The sequence below is a fragment of the Micropterus salmoides genome, unplaced genomic scaffold (assembly GCF_014851395.1).
Source record: "Micropterus salmoides isolate LMB-PRFRI ecotype aquatic unplaced genomic scaffold, ASM1485139v1 Ms_hic_scaffold_22, whole genome shotgun sequence".
Lineage (NCBI taxonomy): Eukaryota > Metazoa > Chordata > Actinopteri > Centrarchiformes > Centrarchidae > Micropterus > Micropterus salmoides.
The window spans coordinates 17,960,442-17,988,407 of NW_024041373.1; the positions used below are offsets into that span (position 1 = coordinate 17,960,442).

Sequence of the window (27,966 nt, forward strand, 5' to 3'; positions counted from 1 at the left end):
GATGTCTACACAGGGTGTGGTGGGTGAAAGGATCCCACTGGCAGCCCGCAAGCGCCAGTGGAGGAATAAAGCATCCTATTTGGCTCAAAATTGCAGAAATGCAAATGAATGGATAGAGAAGTTTTATTATGATCATGCAGTTAAAAACAGCTCTATGGATTTGGTGCTGGTGGTGAAAACTGACACTGCCCTCTTCCTCAGATTATCAGCAGTATCAAATTCCTAATTGAGACAGGAAAACAGACATGGATCCTTTAACAGCTGCACAAACATGCACAACAGCCTTTTGAGCAAAGACCTGCAAGTCGGTTAAAAGTAGCTACTTTGACAAGTATATTGAGAATTGCATGATGCGTTTTGCCTTAAAAAAGTGTTTGCACATGTGGTAAAATGCTGTTTGGTTATGTAATAACACAGTGGCTGAAGCCATATAGACTAAATGTTCTGTTTCGACTTCCAACGTGCGCACCAGATGTGTTCCAGCTGCAAAAGCATGGGTTTGCTGCACACAATAGATTAGCAGACACTGAGAAGGCTGCACTCCTACAGTCCAAAAAAAGAAACAAAAAGAAAAGACCCCACCCCCCCCCAAATCCCCCCCCCACCCCTACAAAAAAAACGTTGCCAGTTTTCAAAAAGTGGTGAGGTAAAGCAGAAGCAGCAGAAGGAAGAGTTCATCACGTATCTTTTTTCACAGTCGACTGTCTGTCTCTGCAGAGGTGAGACTGGCAAGTTAATTGGTTCCCTCAGGCGCTGTTTTTTTTTCAACTTCTTTTTAAAATCCAGCTTTTCGTGCCGTCTACTACACCTGCCTGCCAAAGCGCCAGTGCTGATGGGCGCGGCTGGGACCGGTGCCCAAATCAGTGTTTTGACTTGCCTGGGAAAGTTGAGCGAAAAAGGCACAAAAGAAGCGAGGACTTTGAGAACATCCCACCGCGGCGCGTCAACTTCATATAAACACATTATACTCCTCCCGTGGATCAGTCGGTCCATCTTGAGAGGAGTCTGGATTTGATTGATTGTTGCTGGAATTGGCTGAAGGTATGGATTTTTAACAACATAGCAGGAATAACCAGGAGACTTGTTGTTTGTATGCTGGATGGTGCGGGTGTTTCTTCCCACCTGGCTGTTGCATCTCTGCACTAACAACTGCACTCTGGGAGTTTGGTGATGGTCTGTCAAGATATTTTTTGGGGCTATTATAGTTTGGATTTATTGGCTTTGTAGGATGGAAGCTGCAAAGTCCTCTATATTCCTATTAAAAAAAAATACAAGTACTTCTGAACTAGTCTCTAAAACCCAGTGGCGTTTTTGGGGATCACTTTCCATCTGGTGATATCTATAAAATTAGTCTGTTATAGTGATCTCAGGATAGTTTTACATGTTCTTTTGCTGTGCTATTTACATCCCTCTAAATATAAGACAGGACCTGGCCTTTCATAGTTGCTGTTCAGATCAGTTACTGGCTATAACAGAGAGATTTTACAAGCTATAATAAAAAGAAGAAGTAGATGTAGGCTGTTGAGAGATAGGCTATTTGTTTAATGGACTTTCACTTAATATTGTACTTTAGTCTGAGCTTAAAGTGGAAAAACATTAATGATTTCAGATTTTGATTTCAGTAACCTAGGCGATGAGGAAATTTCACCTTTAAAAATGTTGTATCTGTAAAACTGTTAAATCAAAGTGTGCAGTAAACCAAGCATATGCAGTTAAACGTGTGGCAGGGTGTGGTGAGAAGATGGCTTGTCAGAGCTGTGCAGTGATCCACTGGTCTCTTTTGTCCTTTTGTTAGTTTGGTCTAACAAAGTGAATACAATGTCTATTGAGATCTATAGATGATGCGTTATGGCTTCTGGGGCCTTTCTCACCATTCAGATGAGATTTAATTGTCTGGAAAGTTACCTGTTTTTAAACACAGTATGGTTGATGTCTTATATACCTGATCTATCTTGGTCCTACTGCAGAATTCCTGTTTTTATCAAGATCATTAAAGCAGGAAATTGTGTTGCTGTTAGATTGTGGCTTTTAAAATATGATCATGAGACTGATGTGATGACATTTTTCTCTCTTCTGTGGCATAAAATTTCAAATTGATGCAGTAAACATCTGATACAAGCGGCCTGGTCTTTAACCCAAATCATTCCTGGCATAACTGTTTGACATTTTCCCATCAAATGTTTGCTAATATGCCCCCTAACCGCAGTTGCAACTCAAGGAATAAACAGACCTTTAACGACAGTTGGCACAGTATCTATGCATGAACGTGGTCAACATTTTATCATCACCAGATATGATGGGATGGACGAGTTAACAAGACAGATGGACTTCTCAGGAGGCTTGTCAGAAGAAAAGGGTGAGATTTTTGAATTTTTTTATGAAGTTTTGAAGCTGCCAAAAGACAAAGTAACCATAAAAAACACAAGTTAAAGGGTCAAAACACTAGCCCACTAGGCCAGCTCTGGCCGCGCAAACGCAGTGGAGATGAATTTGATTCTCAAATACTGTGTGTAAACCATCAAAATCTAAACAAAATAAAACAGTTTCCCATTTCCACAGACCTCATTGTGGCATAACATAAAAATATGATCTTTCATTTCAAAGCTTAATGACAGATTGGCTAAGTGTCTGCTTTTAAAGACCCAGAAATACTTGTGCGCTTTTGACTCTCTGTTTTGGGGGGGTTTACTAACACTAACATCTTGGCATGCCTTCACTGGTCTCAGGTTTCTATTTTTGTTCCTCTCTCTCGGGTCTCAGGGTGTAAGTCATCCTTCGGGTTTTCCTCCAGTAGTCATAACTGAGCAGCTCATCTTTTGATGGCGGGGTCAAGAGACGCCTGATTATATGTTTGACGCCAACCTAGACGTCTTGTTGTCCCCTCATTCTTCTCTTGTTTTATGTCACCTCTAAAAGAAAGTTAGTAAACTTAAGTTATGTAACACTTTTCAAATGAGTAGCTACGGAAGAGAGAAAAGAAAGTGAGAAAGTAAGGTTTGACACAATATACAAAGTTCAGGAAGGACTAAAAAAAAGCCTTTTATGCACTGATTCAGCTTCTTCGAGACCTTTTTGGAGGCTGTTCCAAAGTCAAGGAGCAATGGCAGCAAAAGAATGATCACCTTTAGTTTTTAGCCTTGACCCTGAAAAGAACAAATGTCCCTAAAAGGTTGGAGGAGGAGGAAGAAGAGGAGCGAAGAGGTAGTATGAAGAGGAAATGGAATTTGCATTATCTATGACTAAATCCAGTAAAACTCAACAGACTGCAGATGGAGAACAAGATGCCTCCTAGTGGAAGAAGGAGATTATTAGTATTAATTACCGGTTCATTATAGCCATGACATGATTTACACAAACTTTATTTAATGATTTTCCCTAACTTGATATCCAGCAAAGAGTTTAACTGCCTCTAAAGAAACAGGTTTGGGGAGACAGTTTTTGATTTAAGTGAGAAAATACAACATAAAAAAGTTCACAGCACAATTATCAAAGAGTAAAAGCCAAGTTGAGGTGGAAGGTTTATTAGTAACCTTGGAAATAGTAGTTTGACCACAAAAACAAACAAAACACCCAACAGCAAACAACAAGCACAAACGTCCACTTACTGGACAGATTCCAGGGCATTCATGGAGACTGTATATTCTGTACTTTTCACGATAACAACTAAGCCATCTCCATGACAAATGAGTAAACTACATCTGCAAATGAAGGCATTGAGATATGGCTGAGAGCTCAAGATAAAGCAACAACCTGCTAGAGGAGGATCAACACCAACCTGGGAACCCAAACAGTGTTCTTATTAATGGTTTATATTTATATATATTTAAAGCACTATTTAATTATTTGTTATCCATTAACAAAACCATTAGTTATTGCTGACAAGCCCTTTATTAGAAAGTGGTACTGAATTCTTTTACTACTGCACCATAATGGCGGTAAATCCATCCAGTCCCACACTGCCTATCATCAAGTGACATTTATACAACTCTGGAGGTGTAAAAGTCATCACCATGCCAGTCCATCAACACCTGCCAAGTGGGATTAACATATAAAAGTTTGAATAACAAGTAGCTCCCAGGATGATAATTCTCTTTCTTTTTTCCTGCCATCAGTTGTGACCGAATCTGTAACCTCCACGACCAGACTGACTTCTCTACCACCAAGTGAGTGTCTCTTTCATCCAGTCATGCCTTCTTTAATTATTGTCAGTAAACTAAATGCATAATGCAGTAATTATAGCTGAGCAGTTCTAAAGGAAGTACCCGATGAGTAACAGCTTCTCCTTGTTTTGCTGTGTGTCTTCTTGTTGCTAGAGGGAACCAGCGGATCAAATCACAGGAATATGTCCAGCAGTGCTGGAGGGCTGGGCTTGGAGAAGAATGTCTTAACCCAGAACAGCAGTGGAACTTATTTCTCTTCATGTGAGAGCAAATTTCCACTCATGATCCAAAATTAGGAAGTTGTGGCCGTGTGTTCGGACAAGTTATGAGATGCTGCTCTTTATATTTTTAACGCTCATTTTGATTTCTGGGCTTGTGAATCATTATTTTTCACTTGCAGTTTTTAGAAACTTACAGGTAGTGGTGGAGAGAGTATTCACATATTTTACACAAGTAATGTAGTAATACTCCATGACAAGTAAAAGTCCTGCATTGAAAATGGCACTAAAGTAAAAGTGCTATCAACAAAATGTACTTTTAGTATTAAAAGTAAACGTACTCAATGCATAGAGTAGCCCTATCATATACTATTAGATTATTGTGCACAGCATACCTGTATACAATTAGAGCTGACACAGTTAGTTGATCAATTAGCACACTGACGGAAAATGAACTGAGAAACAATTTCCATGATTGGTTAGTTTTCGTGTGAAAATGCCAAACATTATTGGTTCCAGCTTGTCAAATGTGAGAATTTGCTGAATTTTTCTCGTAACTATTATTAATATTATTATTATATAGTTTGTCCAATATTTAGACAGAAACAAATATTGTAAAGGTGTCACTGTGGGCTCTGGGTAACCGTGACAGCGTTTCTCACTAGTTTTCTCACTTTTCTAAGTTTTACAAACCCAACTATCGATCAATTGATTAACTGAGAAAAAGGGTAATGAAAAAATCATTAATTAGTCCTAAGTAAGTCCTATATAAAATACTTAAAAGCTCCACCTCAGCTGTAACATAAATTTTGTCTGCATTGAGGATTTTTACATTTTCCTGATAACACACACTTTTTCTTAAGTAGCATGTTTCAGGACTTTTACATATATGGAAGTATTTTTACAGTGTGGTATTTAACTTAAGTAAAGGATCAGAATATTTCCTCCACCACTGCCCATAGCTTCCTGTTATTTGATAAAAAAGGAAGTGATATGTAACTATAAATTCATCTAAAAGTCAGCTTAACGTGCAAAAATCTTAAATTTGTCTGGCCGTAGCCCAAACATTCATTCAACAACTGGAGAGTAAAGTTTCCAATAATAAATCAACATTTACTTGTGTTTTAATGGATCGTTTTTTGCTGTCATTAAGATTCCAAATCAATGAATGTTTATAAACCCAACTCATCTACAAGAATACCTGTCTCAGAATGTCGTCTATACTTTCCCTTAATATGTACAAAATTACATAGATCTTTCTAGAAAATTCCTAGAAAATTATTACCAAATACCGGGACTTGTAAAATAAAACATCACCACTAATATAAAATACTTTGTATAGTGTTGGTTAGTTTAATCTATAATAATGCATCATACTCTCATCATAAGTTTTGTGTGTAAATTCACTACAGCTGTCAGATAATCGTAATACAACAAAATGTTTCCCTCTGATATGTAGGAAGAGTGTGGAAATGAGCTACTCGTGTAAAATTTGTACTTGAGTAAAAGTATTTCCACTACTGCTTATAGATCATATTTGTGTTTGTGCATTTGCCCTGTGGAGAGGAAATCCAAAATAAATTGTATGCATTATCCCCCAGCCTCTGTAGGTGTGAACACCAGTAGCTACAGCTCCTCCTCAGGGGTTTACCTCGGAGGAGACTCCTCAGGAGTTGATGGCGGGGGGAGCTACATAGACGGAGAAGGGTACGGAAGTGGAGGAGGAGGCAGAGTCGGAGGCAGTTATCTTGTGAGCTCGGTGTCAAAAGTCAGGTCCAGCTCGTCGGGTGGTGCCAGGAGAGCGCAGACTGCTGGCTTGTCAGGAGGCCTGTCGCCAGGTTTCCGGGAGAGGAAGAACATATCCAGCCGTTCGGGAGGATATGATGGTGAGATCCTGTTAATAAAAACAAGCGCTGCACAGTTGGCATCAGGGGTGTCTGAAACAGAAGCTTGTAAAAGTGAAGGAAATGTTAGTGCACGAGGGTGCCGTCAATGTTTCTGCTGCTTATGTGTTTTCTTCCAGGGAGTTCCAGTGCTAATTCCTCCCCTGAATTTACACGCAAAGATTATGGAAACTATTGTAAGTTAGAGTGACATCTGTACGCCATTAAATACTTTCTGATTACACAATAGTCTTCCAGTTTTAACCCATAGGATATGTCTGTTTGTTTCTTTTCAGGCTCCAGCACCACAAGAGGGAGGAGCGAAAGTAGAGGTATTTAGTTTTCCCCCCTCTTCTCTTAATTATTTCAGGCACCATCTGACTCTGAATTGCTTTATTTTTTATTAAATCAGGATTCCTTTGTCCATTGTGTTGTGATTTTTTTCCAGAGAGCGAGATCAGAGCCAGATTACAAAGTGCCTCCCCCACTGCCTGCAGATGTAAGACCACTTGAGACACATTGATCCATTTGCTGCTGGTTGTGCAATTCCTCATAAAGCAACAAAGCATCTTTATTTGAGCGTCTTCAGTCAAAAAACCACTTGGATAACAAAATATCTTTTACTGCAGGGTCACTTTGAAGCAGCATGTTTTTTTAATTACACTGCTGTCGAATGCTTTGGCTCAGGATTCAGTATATCACGCATAGGACACTCCCCCTCTTCCACCTCTCACATGCATGTTGACCTCCATGAAAATTTCAATTAGTAACACATGTGCAGTTCCCCCCAGACAGCAGGTATGTCTATAGTCCACTAGCAAAAAGAAAAGGGTGAGATTTAAACGATGAGGATCACGGGTTTGTTTGCACCATGTTCATGTTCAAGGGGCTGATTTGTGGTGGCAACAATGGCACACATGAGTCACTGTGTGCTGCACCTCCTGTTTAAAGCAAAACAGTGGAGAGTCGTGAGTTTTTCAGACGCTGTTCGCTCCCCCTGCTGATTAAAGTGAATAACTGCTATTATTAAATCCACATTTTTTAACAGTTCTGTGCCACCTTAACCCAACCTCAACTCCCAAATTTTCTCTCACCACTTTCAGAAGTGGTGGAAGAAGTATTTAGTACTTTTACTTTAAGTAGAAATAGCAATCCAAAGGGGTAATAATCTAAAGTGGAATGTAATTATGTACTTTTACTCAAGCATGCATTTAAGTACAATTTTGAGTTACTTGTACTTTATACTTCCAGTTCACTACATTTCAGGGGGAAACATTGTAGGCTACTTTTTAAACCCACTATGTTTACTTGACAGGTGATAGTTACTTTGAACATAAACTATCCAGCAGTATATAAAATTATATAGTAGTTATGATAAATAGTCCCACCTTGGCCAGCGATAATAATGTATTATGAGTACTGCAACAGTAATAATGATCCATTATTCAATTATAACTCTCTGACTGGAGCCATTGTACCCTTTATACTGCCGCTTTTACTTAAAAACTTCAATAATTCTTTTAACACGGGTGAAAATACTCAAGTAAAAGTCCTGCATTCAAACATTTTACTCAAGTAAAAGAACACAAGTGTTATCACTCACATACACGTATGAATTACGGCCACTGTTTAGATTTTATACTTTTATTTACTGATTATTAGCCTATTGCACTGTGCCCCAGAGACAGCTAACAGACAGCTAACAGCTAAAGTAAGAGAGCTATAATAAGCAAAAGCTTGTTTGTGAGATAGCTAAAACTAAAAGGTAGATTTTCCCTAGCTGGTATCTGCAGCCTAATTGTAAAATATCCATTTTGATCAACTGAAATTTTAGTAATAAGGGCCAGAGCATTTCTTTCTTTTTTTTCTGCAAATGCATTTTGACGACCTAAACGTGCTCGAAAACTCTCAAAACTTTGCACGTTAAAGCAATTTAGACACTCCATACTCCGTAGCAAACAAACTCCTCCTAGAGAATCAATCCGAACTTCAGATTTTTGCTGTCTAATTCTTTCAGTTTTTCTACATATCAAAATGAGGCAGTAGCTAAATCCAATAATGGTGGAGGGGAAAATCTCATTAACTACCATCTCAGCTTTTGACTAGTGACTTTAATGTGATTTGGTATAGTTAAGCAACCTTTAAATCCCATCCTTTAAATGTATTAAATTGTTTGATAATGTATTATATTGAATTCAATATAAATTGTGATGGAAATTCTTGTGATTGAGTCAACTATTATTGAGGAAGAAGTTGTCAGGAAACTCAGGATGTGTCACACAGCATTCAATGTTGCTCGGCCATGGCGACGCATCAGCAGCACATGTGAGAACACAGTCTAATGCCAAATCAGATCTGAAGATTGCCTCTTGGTCCACAATATATTTCCCTTTGCCATCCCACAGAGTCTGTATCTCATACAAGGTCATTCTTTATTGGCTCAAATATGTGTAGCCATCTTACTGAAAGCTTGACCTAAATGCATTACCTTAGTCAGCTGGAGGTCACATGTATTGAATTCTAAGCGGAAATAGTCAATCTATAAACATCTAAATTTGAACACGTACCCCAAACACACTATATCTCCAAGCTTCAGCTCCTATATACTGTAATAGCACATTCCTATCAGTGCAGCTGTCTTGTTCACTAACAGAGAGAGAGACATTGGCACTAAGTACTTCCAGGGTGGCAGAGGTCATACTACTTCTAGATCTGCCAACGACCCTGAGCGTGACATGTATGTGACCCATACTTCACCTGTTACCCACAAAAGGAAAATTCCCTCACATAGATATTAATAGTAGGCGAACAGACAGACACTAAGCACAAAAGAGATACATTTAATTCCTATAAATTATACAAATAGTCAAAATTATGTTTACATTCTGAAGTAATCTAATTAAAATGGACAAGAAAGCTGAAAGAACACATTTGATTGGTAGATTTCCCCCCTTAATTCCCTGAACATTAGCCAAATGCAGACTGCATCATCTGTATTATTAGGCATTATGCAGTTTATATGGCAATGGTTTTTTAGGGGGTAAAATAATTAAAAGGAAGTCATTACAAACTTTCAATCTTTTAACCCCCCATTTTTAAACCCTTTTTGCTGCATTTCACTGCATCTTACAGCTCTGAGCCCACAGGGAAGCTTGTATTTGAGTAAAAAGTACAATATATCTATATATATGACAGATATGCTCATTTTGACTAAACACAGCAGGAAGCAGTTCATCAGCAGCATCAGCTACTTACCGCCGCCTTCTGGAGAAACGCTGACATTTCTCTGTCCTTCATAGAATTTCTCAACTTTTTCTGGCCCAAACACACGCAAAGCACATTTATTCAGTATTTATTCTATTTCAAATACCAGCGTACCATGCAACCTTAACACCGGTAACTTCAACTTGATTTTATAATACAACATATTTTGTTGACATTTAGTGGAGTAAGTGTACCATGAACTTAGAAGTACCGCAGTTTTATTGAAGTATTGTAAAATAATTTAGACTATTTAAATATTAGGTAGAATATTGCAGTATTGTATTTGGTGAGCATTGTTTGTGTGACTGTGGTGTTTCAGGGACGGAGCTGGATGACGTGAAGAAGCTGCTGAAGGGACGCTCCAGCAGCGTCAGCCCCACTCGCTCCTCCAACACCTCCATCACCCTGCCTGTCCCTAAAAAGGCTGGCGTGGAAACCAAGACCATCTCTGTGGCCACTCAGTCGGGTATATACCCTGAAGTTGATGATACATGGGGCAACTTTTTGAGCAATGTTGCTGGGCAATCTTGCTACTGGCAAGTCCGACCATGATTTGAACGGATAGTGGCCGGTGCGGGGCGGGTGGCGGAGTGGTGGGGGAAGGGGATTACGGTAGTAATCTTTACTCATTACCATTGACGGCAACGTTGCCCTGCATGATTGCTCTAAAAGTTGCTCTGTGTGTCATCAGCTTTACACACACAAGCACTCATACAGTAAATTGTTTTAAATGGCCTCAGTTTGTGCCTAGCGTGGATTTACCTTACATTCGAGCCACAGAGCTAAGCATCTGGTGTTCTGAAAGACAAATCCTCTGGGAACCCAGAAATTAACAACAAGTACCACACTTATAGTATTTCCAGAATCCTGAAAAACTCTTCTTCATCTGGATCAAAAAATAGTTTGCCTGTTGCACAATTAAAATGAGAATATCTCCTTGCTCATTTTAGACAACACATATATCAAGACGTTATTATGGAAGTATAAAATAATAGAAAATGACATCAGTACACATAAATATGCCTAACAATTAAAGCTGAGTTTTCGTTAATGTTACACTGATTGAGCAAGGAGATTTGTCACATGCTTGTTAACCATCATCATTTGAATTTAGAAAGTTTGAAAATTTTGGTCAAAAATCTTTATCCTTCTTGTGAGAGAATATTTTTGTGATCCAGATAGACAAAAGTTTATTTCTGGCTTTTTGAGGGATCTGTTGTTGCTTAGTTCTGTGACTCAAATGCAATGATAAACTATTAAACTGTTGTTAGCTTTAAATCAGAGAGTCTTTCTAGATTTTTCTTTTTGTGTCTTTTTTTCTCCTGCAGATTCGTCTTCACTTGGCTCTGGTGTGAGATCATGCCGGTTCCACACCATTGACACATCAGGCCGGTATGATACCAGTCTGACAACTGGCCAGTTTGATACTGGTGTGAAATCGGGCCAGCATGATGTCACTCTGAAATCAGGCCAGTATGATACTGGTCTGAACTCAGGACAATATGACATCAGTCTGAAATCAGGGCAGTATGACACCAGTGTGAGATCAGCCCAGTATGTTGCTGGTGTGCGATCAGCCCAGTATGATACTGGTGTTAAATCAGCTCAGTATGACACCACTGTGAGATCAGCCCAGTATGATACTGGTGTTAAATCAGCCCATTATGACACCACTGTGAGATCAGCCCAGTATGATACTGGTGTTAAATCAGCCCAGTATGATACTGGTATAAATCAGCCCATTATGACACCACTGTGAGATCAGCCCAGTATGATACTGGTGTGGGATCAGGCCAGTATGACACACTGGATGCTACGCATCCATCTTTCTCTTGGTCCACCTCCACGCTGCCCTCCTCCTCCACGGTGGTTGCTGGCAACACCAGCAGCTACACGTACCAAATCGGCACCAACAACATGCCGGGAGGATCCTCGCCGCTCGGCCTCACCTCACCCTCGTCCCTGTCAGGTGAGACCATCCCTTAAATATTACCCGTCACCTGCAGGTGAAATGTGGTCGTGTTGTAATGTAGGAAGGAATATTTTGGTGATGGTTTTGTACTGTGTGTGGACATAAATATGAATGAATAAATATACAAATGAGCAAACAAGCACACTTTGGTACTTACTCAATAGTTACTTAAAAGTAGCCATTATTATTGTTCAAATAATGTGTTTCTCTCATCGTCAAAGCTACAACACTAATATGCAAATCGTGACTTCCTGTCAAAGATTAAACAAAGTTTTAGAACAAAGCCATATAAATAACTTATATATATATATGAATATCTTTAGATTTTTTAATTAATATAAGTGAATTATTCACTTTTATTGTTTTTATTCTGTCATGCTTACATTTAATACAACTTGATTGTGTTACATTTACTACTTAGAGTTTGTTTTATTTTATAACTTATTATCATATAAAATGTTTGTCTTTTTGTGCATCATGTGTGTTTTGTTTTCTTGTTTTCTTGTTTTCTTTGTTTTGTTTTGTGAATATTAGGACAAGTGTGTCATGTTTGTGTTTTTGTAAGATTTTATGTAATTTAATCAAATCAAACCTTACATCTCTGTTTATAGTTTACGGCTTTCAGAATAATCTGGCTCCTACCACTACAAGTGTGCTCACCACCAGCGGAGCTAACGTAAACGCTAGCCTAGGAGGTACAGCCGCATGTTTTTTGACAGTTTCCCCCAATATCTTGACACTCTCAAATATTTTGCACTTAGTAATAATAATACAAAATATCATCTTTATTATATGAGCATTTATCTGTGTGTGTGCTTCTATTTACAGGTTATGGCGTTCAGAAGAATGTGTCAAATGGTGGTGTCACAAGCACTGGAGTCTCTACAAGTAAGTCCACAATAGTATAAATTCCCTGCAGATACAGTCACAACATTTCAACTCAAACTTAAATGATTCCTGTCTTTTTTTCTTTTTGTTGTCAGCCACTAGATCCCAAACTGATGACTCATATAAGAAAGACTATAAGTTCCTGATCTCTGACAAGGAGAACGTTCAAGCCAAGAGGGACACAGATATGCTCATTTTGGCTAAAGACAGCGGGAAGCAGTTCACCAGCAGCAACAGCGTTCAGTTTGGAGGAGGTGAGTCAGTTACTTACCGCTGGAGAAACGCTGACATTTTGCTTTCCTTCATAGAATTTCTCTACTTTTTCTGGCCCCAACCCACGTAAAACACATTTATACAGTATTGACTTGATTTTGAGGCTGTTAATGGACGTGAAGTCCCAGTGATCCCACTGACGAATTGTAAACTATAACAATTTCTGCCTTCTGGTTGTTTTACCCCATCTCAACATTGATCCCACATTTCTGTTTCTTAATGAAAAGGCCAAAGTAGCGTGAAGTGAATTTGAATTTACCATTAAAAGTGTTTAGCTTGTAATGGTTAGCTTTCATAGATCACTATAATCAGATCAGGAACTGAAGTACTAGCACTTTTAAAAGTATTGGTTTACCTCTTCCTTGTCTTGGAGACCTTCTACAAGCAGACCAACGTGCCTATTAACAAGGGTTGACAGCATTCACAATTTTTTCTTCTTCTCTCTTAAAAATGAAGATGTTTTCTTAATTGTATGCACACTTATTTTAATTTTGTTTGCATGCACTTTTTGTCTTTGTTGGTATAGATATATTATATTTGTGTGGTGTTGTTAAACACAATAAATATACAAAAGTTGTGTTTTAAAAAACATTTATAATTTTACAGGGTCGCTGTCAGGAGATTCAATAAAGAAAGAGAAGCTCATTTCAAGTTACAGTGAGACGATGCCGCTGAAGACGGAGACAGGAAACTCTTACTGTGAGCGGTCTTAAAAAACATCTCCAAGAAGAAAAAAGTTTGATTGTGAAATTAAATGACTGATGTTTGTTTATTCCTTAATCAGATGGGTCATCTGGAGTTGTCATGAAAGACAAAGCCACCTATGCAGGTATTTTTAATTTCATGTGTGTAGATTGTTACATGACGATGAACATTTGAGTGTTTGAAAGTGAGGATTTCACTCTTACTCTCTGTTTTTCAGAGATCCACAGGGACAGTGGCATCTTCGGAGGTGGCGGGCTATGCTGCTGCTCTGATGCATGTTGCTCCTGGTGGAAATGGCTGCTGGGTCTTCTCCTCCTCTCCCTGCTCCTGCTGGGACTCCTGTTTGGGCTCATTGCACTGGGTAAGGTCAATGCAGTATACACAACACAATGAGATTCAATAGGGAAAAATAAATAAAAATCTCCCTAAAGATAAAACCTTAGGAGCCATGAGAGACTCTCTGGAGCTGCTCTGCAATCAAGTTCCTGGGAGTGACTATTTTTCAACCAATAAAATGTGTGTTTCAGCTTTTACAGGCTAGTGAGCATTATTTCACACTGCTGCTAAGAGCCGTGAGACAGTAAATGTATTCCTTTCCCTGGAAACCTGATCTCTGGGTACTGTCCCGCTGCCATAAAGGCGGCGGTTTGGCATTCACTGTGAGTGGAGCAGCTCCAGAAATTGTTGCTTGATGACATCAGAGACTCAGAGTTTGTTTTCCTGCAGCAGGAAAGTTGTTGGAATGGATTTGTCTAGATAAAAAAACATTTGCAACCTCTGGTTTGAGGTATTCAATATTCAAATGTGTGTATTAGGATAAACCCTTTGAGATGCAGCATCTCGTTTTGGAGGGGATCCTAACATGTATCACAAATCACAACATAAAAACAATGTAAAAACAGTTATCAATATGAAATATTGAAAATCTAGAGAACATTACAACCAAAAGTTGGCCAAAACTGGCCAGTTCTAGATAAGCAGTAGAGTGTGAGTGGATCACCAAATAAAACACAGTTATAAACTTCAAGTACAGTATATACATAATGTGACAGCTTCACAACAGGAGCAGCGCATCAAGGTAAAAAGACAGCTTCAACGTACAAACTAATGATATGGATCTTATATCATAGCCAAATTCTTCCTATCTGCTGGGGCTTTAAACAAAAAACCTTTTTTTAAAAGCCAGTTGTTTTCTTAGCAGGATGGACGGAGAAATAGAGCTGAGCAGAGTGCCAAACTTACAGTATACTGGATACTGGGTACAGAATACTGTTGTAAGCAAGGGCGTCACTTTGTGTTGAAAAGAGGTGGGGACAAAGGGCCTCAGATTAGATTAGCTCGCGAGACATCACGCTACGCAATATTAGGTTCACAAGAACCAGCCCAAAAGATCCTTAAACAGTGTTTTAAAGATATCCTCAATGCAGAGATGTATGAGTGGGGCGTCTGGGGGGACCTCCCCCAGAAAATTTAGATCTTTAAACACTTTATAACGAACGTTTGAACAATCTTATAATCAGTAGCTTGTTTGTTTTTTAGCTTAAGTTACTTTTTTGGACAATGCACATTTGTTTCTTCTTAAATGTTTTCTTAATGTGCAAATAAACCTTTCTAAAGGCATTTTCATTTGTTATTTAACTGCAAGTGTTTTTTTGTTTTTTTTTAGCAAATTATGCTTTAAAAAGTGAAGGGGACAAAATCAGCCATTTCAAAAAGTGGTGGGGACATGTTACTAGCATCCCCAGTGTAAATGACACCTATGGCTGTAAAGCCAGATAAAGTTAGATTTTACAGCGCTTTGATAGACAGCATCACAATAGTCAGGAATCGGGAGTATATATTGAGAGGCAAGTTTCTTATGGACGCTGTGCGTATAGCAGTTTCAAGATCTATGTAAAATATTGATTCCTAAATTGACTTTACGTAAGACACGATCAATGCGTGATTTCAATGATAGTTCAGAATCAAGATATTTAATTTTAATTTTAATTTGATCAGCTTTCTGCAGAGCAGCATGCCGTCCTTACAGGTTATTATTACACAATAACTAGGTATGGGTTTGAGTTTCTGTCTGGTATCATAAATCACAAGATAGGACTTTGTTTTGTTTTGTAGGAGCATGTACACTTCAAAACCTGTTCAGCAGTTACTGACTGATTTTCATATAGTGTAGATTATTGTGGTAAAAGGATAGACACAATAAGTTGAATATGAATTGAACAGAAACAAGGTTGTGAACTTGTGAGTCATAACTGAGTCAAATGTGAACACAAAGACATGATACATATATTTTTTAGATTCAGTGTGGCATACACTTTCCGAACACATTGTTATCATGATGTCTATAGCTAATAAACGTCCAAAAATCTGCTCAGAAATCACAGAAGACGACACTTCTTACAACTCCAAAACATGCCTCAGAATCATCACGTTTTAGTCAAAGTAATACAGTGCTAGTTGTCTGTACATCCATTGCAAACAGGGACTGTCAGATTTGAAACAAATATCGGCTAAAAGTTGTTAAAATTTTAAGCTTGTCTAATTAACCGACTCCACAGTAACATACTTTCTGTTGGGCAGTTGTCAGACTTTGCTCTGTACCAAGGTTTTCATATTTTTACAGTAATGTGTTTCTTGAGTGATCTGACAGAAGAGATCAGATGTGTTACTTTGACTGTTTGGCTTTAGCTAATGAGATTTTGGCAGTATGTGGTGGGAAAAGGTTAGCGACTACTGGACTGCAGAACAGGCATAAAGATACTATTCAGAGAGACTAACTAAGGGTAGTAGTGAACTACAAGCTAACTGGATACCCATTAATTTACACACTAAAGTTAACATTACCTTACACATTAAGTAATGACAATGTGGGTTATTGGCCTTGATCAGTGATGTATCTAATCATTTACTGTGTTATTTTTTATATTTAAATATAGTGTATATGTCTTGATGTCAGACAGCTTTTTTTCTATTTTGTTTTGAACAGCTGAATGTTTGCCTTGTTTTAGCTTTATAAGTAGGATGTCTTGTTATTATTTTATTAATTAAATAATATGGTGTTTTCCTTACACTGTATATAAAATATTTTTAAATACACCTCCTGCCTCATTCAACAAGAACTGGTTATATAGTTATATCCATTATTTCTATTTTCCTTTTGAAAATCTGCTGAGAAATTCAGTTGATTGAAAAGTCAGTCTGAATGGTGCATTCATGTGCATTCATTTAGATCGGAAAAGTGACTTTCCTGAATGCAAAGCTATTATAATTATAAGATTAAGAAAAACAATAAGAAACTTTGTTTATATTCCACAATTGCATATATAAATGCATCATAAAGTCCTTTACATATAAGCATACATACATATAATGATAAACATATAATCATGACATTTACATTGAAAGAAGGAGAAATTCTGTACAATATCAAAAAGCTGAATGAGACTAATTTCTTATCGCTGTCTAAACGTGCGCTTCTTGTATGTGCATCTTACCAAATGTCTCTTCCTCAGCTGAGGACGTGAGAAAGCTGAAGAATCGCGTGGCCACCCTGGAGGCCTCGACCTCTGTCTTAAATGCTGAGACCAGTCGACTGATAGACAACAGAGTCAATACTGACACCGATGGTACCGACTTCACTGAAAACACTTCTCTTCAGACGACGATCCAGCAAATCTTAAGAGCTGAAATGCAATCACAGGCATTCAAAGGTACTGCACACACACCCCCCACCCCCACGCACACACAAACACATACATACACATGTTCATGTTCACTGAACTGTTGTTTCCCATCTCAGGTTTACTAGTATCATCAGTGCAGGGAGAGAGAGGACTTCCTGGACCTAAAGGTAAAATTTCATTTTACTTTTACTTTTTCATAAAATCTAAACATATACCCTTTTTTTTAGGCGTGTTTAACTTATGTTAATTTATGTTTCTTTTATATTTTTTTCAGGGGACCCTGGAGCTAAAGGTCGCGAAGCAAAATCACTTACTGCTAGAAATCTTTTTCAGATGTTTCAGTTGTAACTCTATTGGTCTGTTGTTTGTCAGCTACTGCGTACTCTCATCATAATCAAATGTATGTTTCACTTGTCACAGGAGATTCTGGTTTCACTGGACCTCCAGGTGAGGAAGGATTTTCCTTGAGTCTTTAACAGTATTTTGTGTTTTCTTAGGACTATCATGTATAATGTAATTTTTCTGACTGTGACGTTTGACCTCAGGTGCTCCGGGCCTGATGGGACATGCAGGCCCCGAGGGTCCGAAAGGACAGAAAGGAAACCAAGGTACACAGGGTGCTTCAGTTCAAAATACATGATGCAAGTACACTGATTAGCTCATTTACAATGACTGTGTGTTATATCTGATCAGGTGATCACGGGCTGGATGGGCCGCCAGGTATGAGGGGTCGTGAGGGCCCAGCTGGCCCCAGAGGTGAGCCAGGACCTTCAGGCTTTGGAGCAAAAGGTGAAAGAGGTATGGCTCAAATTCCCAGCAGTAACAGACCTTCATTAAAACAAGAAATACCCCATGCACAGCAACAACAGGTGGCAGGATTCAGCAATGAAAAATCAAAAACATGCCACTGAAATGACTTTACTATGTTTATTGTGAACCTCGAGTTTCACCTATGGCTTTTTCAGGTTCACTCAATGCTTTATTAGTGATACTAATAACACCTAGTTTATTTACATTCCATCACTACAAGATCTTGTTTGTTTGGTTTATGCAGGTCCTCCTGGAGATCCTGGGGTTCCTGGGTCTGTGGGATCTATTGGACCAAAAGGTGAGATCATTGAACAGAACTTCAACAAAACAAAAACATCTAACTGTCTAATGTTTTTATCATCAAAGTACCATTGGTTTCAGTTGTTGACAAAAGGTGCATCTGTAACAGTTTATTACCTCATGGTGGATGAACTACAAACATCACCAGGTGGCAGCATAGAGTCGCCTCCATGTTGTTCAGTGAAAAGCAAAGAAGATCACTACCTTGACATAGACATAAAGTAATTAAGAGTAAAAATGTCTCAAATGGTGAAAAATTAAACATAAACAATTTTCATATTAAATTCTTGCTGCTTCTTTTTTTGGAAAACACCATATCACAGACGTTTGACCACATGTTCGATGTGAAATTGGTTTGTTCTGAAATGTTTTATGATGGTTACTTAAAGTACAAGCACAGCAACAGCCTTAATTCACTGCTTCAGTAGCACCAGTGCTTTGCAAAATTATGTTTTGTTTCCCACCCCTCCTCGTAAAAAAATCATTAACTCTCTAATTGTCACCCTAAACTTCACTAGTGTCCTGTTTATAATCGGAAAAGTAACTCATTTAAGGTTATCAAAAGAAAGGTTAAGAAAGAAACACACACACAAAGTGCTGATTGTGACTTTAGATTATTTAGATACATTTTAGATAATGAAGCATTTCTAACACTTTGTATCAGATGTAAGTATTTATGTATACAGTACGCTCTACGATCTTTCCTGGTGCATTGATGTAAAACAGTGTGTTGGGCTTCATTGTATTAGGAACACATTTCATTCATATATTATTTTTTATATTTTATTAATTTGAAAGTGTATTCATTTGTTTTTCCTTTTGTTCTGCTGTAGGCTATTACAATTATTATATATATATTTTATGTTAAAATATGATCAATTGGGGATTACCAACACTGCATGGATGAATTAATTTCAGTCAGTAATGTAGCCTATAAAAAAGAAAGAAAAAGTGCTATTTTACTGCGTCTTTTGGGAAAATATAACATCACTGTCAATTCCCAGTTTTACACTCTTAACTATGTCAGTTTTTAATTCCAATGTTAGCTTTTTGTTTATGTGTTTGTTTAGCATAATTCAAGGTGCCCAGATGCTTTTATAATCTTCTTGTTAAACAGTGGTTTTCCTTTTTAATAATTCTTATAATGATAATCTTTGTTCTAGGCCCACCTGGACCTCCTGGGCTTTCTGGACCACCAGGTCAGTTTTCCCTGTTATCATTCAGTACAGTGATTCCAGAAACACTTTTTATCTCAAATTTACCAGCACCAACTGAAAACAATGTTAGTGGTGCTTTTACTTAGTCCCTGGGATTTGTTTTGTTATAGGCCAACCAGGTCCTCAGGGTTTCCGTGGCGAACCAGGCCCACCTGGGACTAAAGGTAGATTACGCGGACATTTGTTCGGTTGCTAAAGACACTGAACTGGTTAATTTAGTTTATTTTATATTCTATGATCTTACTCACAGTTACTCTTCTCGCTCTGCAGGTGACAGGGGGCTTGCTGGATTTCAAGGACTTAAAGGTTTGTTTGTAACTGAATCAGGATTTTTTTAGGACTTGTGGGATCAGTGACTGTTTCTAACTGGTCTAAGTAATGTTTATTTTAGGTGAACAGGGTGACAAAGGTCTCAGAGGTCTGCCAGGTCAGTACAGCTTTGTGAATTAAACTATTTTTGACGCTGACAAATTGGCATGATATGTAGCCTACTAGTGATATGTATAGTTTCCTGATCCAGTTGTCCCACTCCTCAGGTGATTCTGGTTTACCAGGTCTACAAGGGCCAGCTGGAGAGAAAGGAACCAAAGGATCCACTGGTGAGTCACAGGACCTTCAGCCTCAGATAATTAATTGATTCTTGGACACTCAGATTATTGTATTGTGCTTCCAAACTACATTAAACAGCTTGACTTTTGGCTTTCTGGCAGAGAGTTGGATGAGAAGATTAATACCACTGTCATATCCGTTCATGTTAGCTTAGCTTAGCACTAAGACTGGAAACAGGGGGAAACAACTAGCCTGGCTCTGTGTAAACATAACAAAATTTCTGATTTTGATGTGGCAGTAACAAGAGTACATAAAATCCCTCAGGTGATCAAGGACCTCCTGGGCCCCCTGGACTCAGAGGCCCTGCTGGGTCTCCTGGTGATAATGGAATTCAAGGTAAACTGAGCCTGATGTCACTCTTATGAAACTTGATCTTCAGCTTTATTAACCTTTACCATTACCATCGGTGGATAATATGACAAGATATATTCATAATATCTCCCCCTCTGTAGGAGCACCTGGGCTTCAAGGACCACCAGGTACGACTCTAATATTAACACATATTATACTTCTATTATTAATTCTGCCCCTTGGTGTAAATTATTTGCTTTTAAAGCTGACAACACTAAAAATGGACTCACGTCTTGCTTTTAGGGATACCAGGGAATCCAGGACAGCCTGGCCCGAAAGGTATGGCTACTGTCAAGGTCACCTCCCTAGACCTGCAGCAGAGAAATATCACCTGCTACTAATCTGTGCATCTGATGTAACATGTGTCTGTCTGTTTTAGGTGAAACAGGTGAACCAGGAAGAATCATCAACGCAGGTAACAGAACATGACACATTTTATATTTTAACACATTATTGATAAGACTATAGTTCGATATCTGACCATCACTTTTATTTTCCAGCTGGCTCCGCTTCTGTTGGTATCCCAGGACCACCTGGGCCTGCTGGTCCTCCTGGCCCAGCAGGACCTCCAGGATTATCAGGTATGACCCTTTAATGACTGGAAAGTAGCCAGAAGACCTTGCATCTCAGCCCTGAATAACTGCACCATGTCAGTAGTTGCAATACTTATCCTGGTAACGTCAAAGTGTTGGTGTTTCTTTACTTCCCTCCTCAGGTCCCATTGGCCCTGCTGGTCTGCCTGGCCAAGCTGGTAGGTCACCATGCTTGTTTTGCTCCCAAAACAAAGCTTTTTAGATTGGTTATGTAGCCCTCGGGAGCTCATAGACACTGTTGTTTGTCTTCACAGGTCCTAAAGGTGACAGGGGAGCTCAGGGAGAACCAGGAACAGGGAGAACGGCTGATAGTGTAAGCTCAGACAGAGGTGAGAGTGAGTGAGTGAGTCATACAGTATTTAGAGGTCTGGCGTGTAACATCACACACTTAAAGTATACACTTATAGCAAGACCATGTAACGTTTGAAAGAAAAAACAAGTTACACAATCTTCTTCATAAGCAATAAAATCAGTATACCCAGCTGCAGATGCCACAGCCTTACTTGGTCTGGTATCACCAGTAGCATAAGGTGGCTAATGCTAACAAATAATAAAACTGACATTACACACTTCTCTATTTGTGTTAACTTCCATGCTAGCGTTTACCACTATCCTGTAAATGCCTCAGATGTTACAACAGGAAAGCCCTCTCTACTGATCAGAATAATCAGAATACTGTCCATTATTTAAAACGTTGTGTTTTTGTTTCAGCTTCCAGGCTGTTTGTTGCCAGTGATGCATCAGGAAAACCCGGCCCGCCCGGCCCACCGGGTCCTCCTGGACGTCCAGGTAAATAAGACGCAACATGTCCTGCTGCAGCGTGAGCAAAGACTTCAATGATTTTGCGGGATTTGTTTGACAGCAAAGGAGAATGACCACAGTCAAACTCACAATGTTCTTTAAATTGCGTAACTGACTGTTGAATGTTATTTAGGAGATTCAAGACAAGGACCTCCAGGACCGCCTGGGCCTCCAGGTCAGCCAGGCAAGTAAATCCACTAAGTCCAAAAATGGACTCTGAGACGAGCGGATCATGCGGTGTGTTTGTTTATTATATGAAGCTCATCCATTATTTATATCAAACTTCATTTATTTCTCTGCTTTGTAGGTTATGGAAGACCAGGACCCAAGGGAGACAAAGGAGATTTTGGAGGCTTTGCATCCAACTCTGGTATGATCCTAAATCTAAATCTGCTGAACCTAAACTTGTGCTCTGTCTTGATGTGGGTTACATGTGTAATTAGCAGAAAACAGAAAACATTTCAACACTGCTCTCCTCACAGGCACGTATTACACCGGACCACCAGGACCACCTGGACCAGCTGGGCCTTCTGGGCCTAAAGGATCAGCAGGTGATCAGATTTTGTGAAGACAAAATGCATCATTTAAAGAATTCTTCCTTTCTCTCAGTTTTAGTTGCATTTTATTACAACATCTCCATCACTATTTTAGGTTCTCCTGGACCAAGGGGATACCAAGGTAAGGTGTCTTTCTTGAATTGTCACCAAACATTTGTTTTTGTGTTTGCTAACTGTGGTGACTGTTATGGAACAACGCAGATAGTTGTGAGCCTCCCAGCATAAATAATTGCGACATTTCATTTGTGTCTCAGGTGAACCAGGCCAGCCAGGCGCCCCAGGAAGACCAGGAAGCTCTGAGAGGGGTCAGCATCCGAACACAAATCAGACTAAATCACGTTAGAAAGACACACTTACTGTGGGTGTATGAGGAGCGAGCTTAATGTTTAAACGTATATATATTTATTCCTAACAGTGACTTACTCCGGAGGACACGGGATCCCTGGTCCACCAGGTCCACCAGGGCCTCCTGGACTTCCAGGACCACAAGGATTTAAAGGTAAACCTACCAACGCGTCAAACTCTATGAATGCTGTCAACGTTTAATTGTCTATGTTTCAGAGTAAATACTGTATCTGCCTGTGTGAAGATAATGCTTTTGTTGTTGTTTATCATTTCTAAGGGGACACTGGGGCTCCAGGTATTCCTGGTTCTTCAAGAGGTAGAAAAAATTAATTATAAGTTATTGTATTGTTAAAACTTCGCTTTACAATGAAACACAAAGTTGTTTTATCTCAAGTAGTTTAGACGTTAGTTTGAGTCCACATGGCTTCTTCAGGGTCTCCACTATCTGTTTTGTATTTTTTTTCTCAGGCTCCATCTCAGTCACCTCAGGCCCTCCTGGTCCCCCAGGTCCTCCTGGTCCTCCAGGCCATCCAGGCTCCTTTGCTTCTTCTAGTGAGATGCACCAGTACATCACTGACTATCTAAGTAAGTTTTTCCTGAAGCTCACAGGCTGTTGGTAGGGGTGGAGGAGAACATAGTAAAGACATGTTTTATTTGTTCCATGAAGGTAGAAGCAGACTGGCTGTTATCGCCGGACCTCCAGGTCCACCTGGGCCTCCAGGAATCCCTGGAACCTTCTCAGGCTCTATGGAGGACATCTCTACTCGCGTCATTGCATACATACAACGTAAGCCTGTGCTTTTCCCCAGAATGTATATTATTATACTTTTAGTGGAATGGGGGCCAACCTTGTACAACCGTGTTGTGCAATTTCAGGTTCGGGCTCAGGCCTCAGCATTGGTGTTCAGGGCCCTCCGGGACCTCCGGGTCCTCCTGGACCTGGCTCTGGATCCCTGACGGTCGGTGGTCTCATCGCCATGCTTCAGAGTAAGTACAATACAGACACATAAATTACCCACACTGCCCTCTGCATATTTACATCATCTCATTTGACTGTGATGACAAAAAAGTTCCAGCACTTATGTCTCTCTACTGTGATCTGTCTAGGAGACGATGTGAGGAGATATTTGTCAGGACAACCAGGGCCACAAGGACCACCGGGACCACCAGGGACATCAGGAGGAATTTCAGGCAGTTACAGTGCAGAGGAGATAGCCACTTATGTCTTCAACTTCATGAATGGTGAGCACAGGTTGCACTAACAGAACCCAATACCCCCTAAAGTGGTGACTGGACTTAATCAATCAAGTTGCTTTTAATGTCATTTTCAGAAAGAGGCATCGCTAGAGGTCCACCCGGACCACCCGGTCCTCCTGGGCCTTCTGTTGCAGTGGGCTCCGGCTTCACTACCGCTACAATTGACTATTCTGCACTGATAAGAAGTAAGTCATTTTATTTGCGTTCCCTGTTAACAGACGCTGGTTGTTTCACCTGGAGAGTTAATATCACAGCGCTCATTCTCCAAGAACAGAGAAAAGTAATTCACTCGCTTCATCTACTTTGTCTCTTCATCTGCTTAGATTCAGAATTCCGCTCCTGGATTAGCTCTGCCATACAAAGTGGCCCTCCCGGTCCTCCGGGTGTCCAAGGGCTCCCTGGCCCTCCAGGCCCTCAGGGGCCACCAGGAGTCTCCACTGCCACTGTGTACGGGGCAGGAGGTCGTGGCTACAGCTTGGAGGAAATTCAGCGTTACCTGCAGAGTGAGTCTGCCAGAAAAGATGAACATAATGTTTTCTTTCTTCACTAATAATAGTCGTTATTACAATAACAATAAGGTTAAATGAGTCCATATTGAACACACAACTATCCATCCGCAACCTACAACCAACGTTATTGCACTGTTTACAGTACAGCACAAATGAAAATAATGATTACATTATATTTATATATATTTAGATTATCTATAGCACCCTCAAGTAAAATGATAGCTTTAATTACACTTAGAGGAGGAAAAAAATAAGTAAATTCTCATTAAAATGTTTCACGTTAAACATTAATTATCGTCGTAAGTGCCTCTCTGAGAGAATATTTACTGAAAACAGGATTAAACATTTATACGTGGATATCAAAACAAGTTAGAATTTCATGTAAACAACAACCAAAGGCAGTGTGTTTGCAGATGCATATCCATTTTGTTTGCTTTAAGTCACCAACAGGAGGGGAAAGAGAGAGATGCACAGTGCAGCATAAACCCCTGAAAACCATTCTCTAAATGCTCCTGTATCAGCCTTATTGTGACCAATACATCACCACACATACCATGTATACAAAACATTACATTCTTCCTTTTCTTCTAAAATAATTATACAAATAATAATTTTACAAAAGAGAAATAATAAACAGAATATAACATTACAATCCTCTTTTATACAGGCTTTCACCTTAAATTTTTAATGGGTTAAAAGGTTGAATATCCAAATTCTGAATTCTTTCAAACTCACTTTTCAGACTAATCTTTCAAAACAAAATGTTTCAAATCATGTCTGTCACGTAACACATTCAAGTCCATCTGCATTTAGTTCACTTCTATATTACTGTGGTGAGGTGAGAAGATAAACAGCTGGAGGTCAGCACAAACAAGGATCTTAAGGAGTTGTGAAGTTACTCTTAAATGTAACGCAACACAACATCCCCGCATTAAAGCCTGCCTATATGTAGCTTAACATTCAGTTAGATTACAAGTGTTAACTCTCTGGTCTTTGACAGTTGTGTATTTGTCCACTCCCTATTTTGTAGTCTACCATCCCCCCTTGTTAACATCAATGGGGTTGCACAACATTTGACTATAATGTTAAATTGAATTTTTTTCAGGCTCTTCTCAGTTCAGAGGTCTTCCCGGCCCTCCTGGCCCTCAAGGTCCACCGGGACCACAGGGTCCACCAGGCAGTTACTCTGGATCAGTTTCCTACAGTGGAAACTTCCCTCGGGAGAGCATCCGCTCTGAAGTTCAAGAGTATCTAACCAGTAAGCTCCTAACATCGCGCACAGACAGATGAAAGTCGTGTGATCAGTATCTGTAGTCATTTAACCTCCGTGAAACCTGAAGGTGATACAAACTACTTTTTTTTAACAGGTGACAGTGTACGTCGTTCCTTCATTGGACAACCAGGGCCTCCAGGACCAAGGGGTCAGAAAGGAGAGCGTGGAGATTCGGGTTACTTCCAGAGCCACACGCAGAGCCGGAGCTACTCCCAGGGCGACTCTCGCTATGGCTCTGAGCACAGAGAGACCGACGTCAACAAGCTCGCAGAGACGCTGGACTACTCCAGCGTGGCCTTGAAAGTGACTGACTACATCAAGAGTGAGTCCATTACAGCCCTCAAACGTAGAGTAAACTTTTTTGGTCATCCCAACACCCCTCCTTTATTTATAGAACAACATGATAAGTTAATATTACTAAACTTTTTCACTCACATTTTTATATCTTACTTCAATTTGGTAGATATGCTCTAACTGCATAATACTTTAGGGGCGTGCTATTATGGATTCAGTAAGTTATCCTGTGCCCTTCTATTAGTCGATATTGGTTTATACACCATCTACCACTGGATAACTTGGAACTTAAAGGAACTATTTCTTCCACCTCTGATGAAAGAAGTGTAAATCTGTCACTACAATGCTTTGATTTAACAACTCTGCTCTAGATCAAGGCCTGCTGCAGCAGTATCTAGTTGAGGGTCCTTTGAGGACAAATGTCAGAGCGATTCAAGGCCCCCCTGGTCCACCCGGACCTTCTGGACCACCTGGTCAGAGCCGCGTCTTCGCCGCCTATGGCAACATCACAGCTGACCTCATGGACTTCTTCAGAAGTGAGGAGACAGAGTTTTGATTTTCCACATACTGTGTCAGGTTAAAGCTTACAGGAATGGAAAACCATCCACACTTGTAAGTGTAGCTGGAAAGTGTTGCTTCATCACGATTTAATCTGTGCTTCTGCTTTCTGCGCAGTCTATGGCACCATACCTGGCCCTCCAGGAAGCCCTGGACCAAAGGGAGACAGAGGGTACCCAGGACCCAGAGGAGACAAAGGTACATTTAAACAGAGCTGATGAAAGAATTACTGCTTATTGCATAACAGTTTTAGTGGAGCAACTGAATGTTTCGCATGTTTACAGGTGATCCTGGACCCCAGGGTTTACCAGGGTTATACACAATGCAAATTCCACACAGAGTGCAGAAGAGGGATACAGGTAACTTGAGTCAAATGTTCCCAAACCACATAAAAAGTGTTACATACATGTAACTCATCAATACACCTGTTTTTCCCCATACACTGCAGGCAATGAAGTGATTGGTCGTTATAAGAAGCATCGCCGTCGAGCCATCGGGGGCTAAAGTGCTAACATACTACTGGATTATGTCAGAATTTCTTTTTACTCCTTTTATTTTTTAGATGTTCAACTGTAGCGATGCAAGTAGTCAAAATGCTCCTTTTTGTTGCCATGTGTAGAAAAGTCAGAGGACAAATTGAGAAAATAAAAGCGGCCAAAACAATGCATCGGTGTCTTTAAAACAGCTTCAGTAGGATCTAGCTGCTGGTCAGTGTTTCTGTAACACAAGACTTTTATTTGGGGGTGTATTAAGTTTACTTTGCTTAGTTAGAAGCTTGCATTCAAACATTTTCCAGGGGCAACTTTGCTTTAAGAGAATATCTATTTTTAAGCAATTGGCAATTGCTGAATTTTTAAAATTGCACTTTGCATCTTTTCCCATTGCTTGTGTTAGTCGAGTGTCTGGTGTAGTTTCTTAAGTGTTTTGTCTTTTGAGGAATATATTGTACTGAGGACTATATGTGTTACATGTTGTGTCAACGCTTCAGTGTTTCATAAAATGCAATAATGGCAGATTATTCACATAAATCAAGCCAACCTCAGACCCCTGGCTGTTATCCGGTCACTAAATACAAATTATTAAATAATTAACATTTTTAAATATATAAAACAAATGCATCATCTGAACCTGAGAGTCGGAGTGAGGGGGGGATTGGGACGAGGGTTACAGTAAATGTTAATGTAGTCAGGACTGAGGATTTAGTTGAAAGGTTTGTTGGAGACATTAATGGTTGAAAAACAGGGACTCAGATAATGACTGATTGGAGTGTATATTTTTGTATAAGAGCGCACTGAAATTGATATATTTTCTTTATACCTTTAAAAGTGTTGGAAAGATTAAATTATAAAATGTTCCCAGGTTATGTTTTACATGATTAGATTTATTGACATTTGATCAATATATTTGAAAGACACACAAATAAATCTATTTTTTTGGACTTGTGAG

General features: G+C 39.5%; 1 protein-coding gene across 2 annotated transcripts; it reads left to right on the forward strand.

Moving 5' to 3' along the window:
• Positions 1-642: 642 nt before the first annotated feature.
• col17a1b (collagen, type XVII, alpha 1b) lies at positions 643-27,955 on the forward strand. 2 transcript variants are annotated; one of them, XM_038737951.1, is made up of 56 exons: positions 643-1,041; positions 2,292-2,356; positions 4,113-4,163; positions 4,314-4,421; positions 5,980-6,264; positions 6,402-6,458; positions 6,558-6,593; positions 6,710-6,760; positions 9,845-9,991; positions 10,854-11,225; positions 11,306-11,494; positions 12,109-12,192; positions 12,326-12,385; positions 12,481-12,639; positions 13,265-13,357; positions 13,443-13,487; positions 13,581-13,724; positions 16,876-17,073; positions 17,163-17,213; positions 17,321-17,338; positions 17,467-17,493; positions 17,592-17,654; positions 17,740-17,844; positions 18,101-18,154; positions 19,320-19,355; positions 19,484-19,537; positions 19,644-19,679; positions 19,765-19,800; positions 19,910-19,972; positions 20,247-20,318; positions 20,435-20,461; positions 20,577-20,612; positions 20,713-20,748; positions 20,834-20,914; positions 21,049-21,084; positions 21,181-21,255; positions 21,638-21,715; positions 21,861-21,911; positions 22,035-22,097; positions 22,210-22,278; positions 22,379-22,405; positions 22,539-22,589; positions 22,700-22,783; positions 22,907-22,945; positions 23,098-23,214; positions 23,297-23,416; positions 23,506-23,616; positions 23,737-23,871; positions 23,961-24,071; positions 24,210-24,389; positions 25,501-25,653; positions 25,763-25,990; positions 26,334-26,498; positions 26,638-26,718; positions 26,805-26,879; positions 26,969-27,955. In XM_038737951.1, exons 2-56 carry the CDS (start codon positions 2,302-2,304, stop codon positions 27,022-27,024), a joined length of 5,034 nt encoding a protein of 1,677 aa, XP_038593879.1. In that variant the 5' UTR covers positions 643-1,041; positions 2,292-2,301; the 3' UTR covers positions 27,025-27,955. The 2 variants fall into 2 exon arrangements, with proteins under 2 accessions (XP_038593879.1, XP_038593878.1); XM_038737950.1 differs by having other exon boundaries at positions 10,854-11,196; positions 11,277-11,494.
• The last annotated feature ends 11 nt before the right edge of the window (positions 27,956-27,966 follow it).

Coding starts and splice junctions, on each gene's coding strand:
- col17a1b (XM_038737951.1), top strand. CDS start 2,302: ATGGACGAGTTAACAAGACAGATGGACTTCTCAGGAGGCTTGTCAGAA. Junction 19,973..20,246: donor AGGAACCAAAGGATCCACTG/GTGAGTCACAGG, acceptor AAAATCCCTCAG/GTGATCAAGGACCTCCTGGG. Junction 20,749..20,833: donor AGGAAGAATCATCAACGCAG/GTAACAGAACAT, acceptor TTTATTTTCCAG/CTGGCTCCGCTTCTGTTGGT.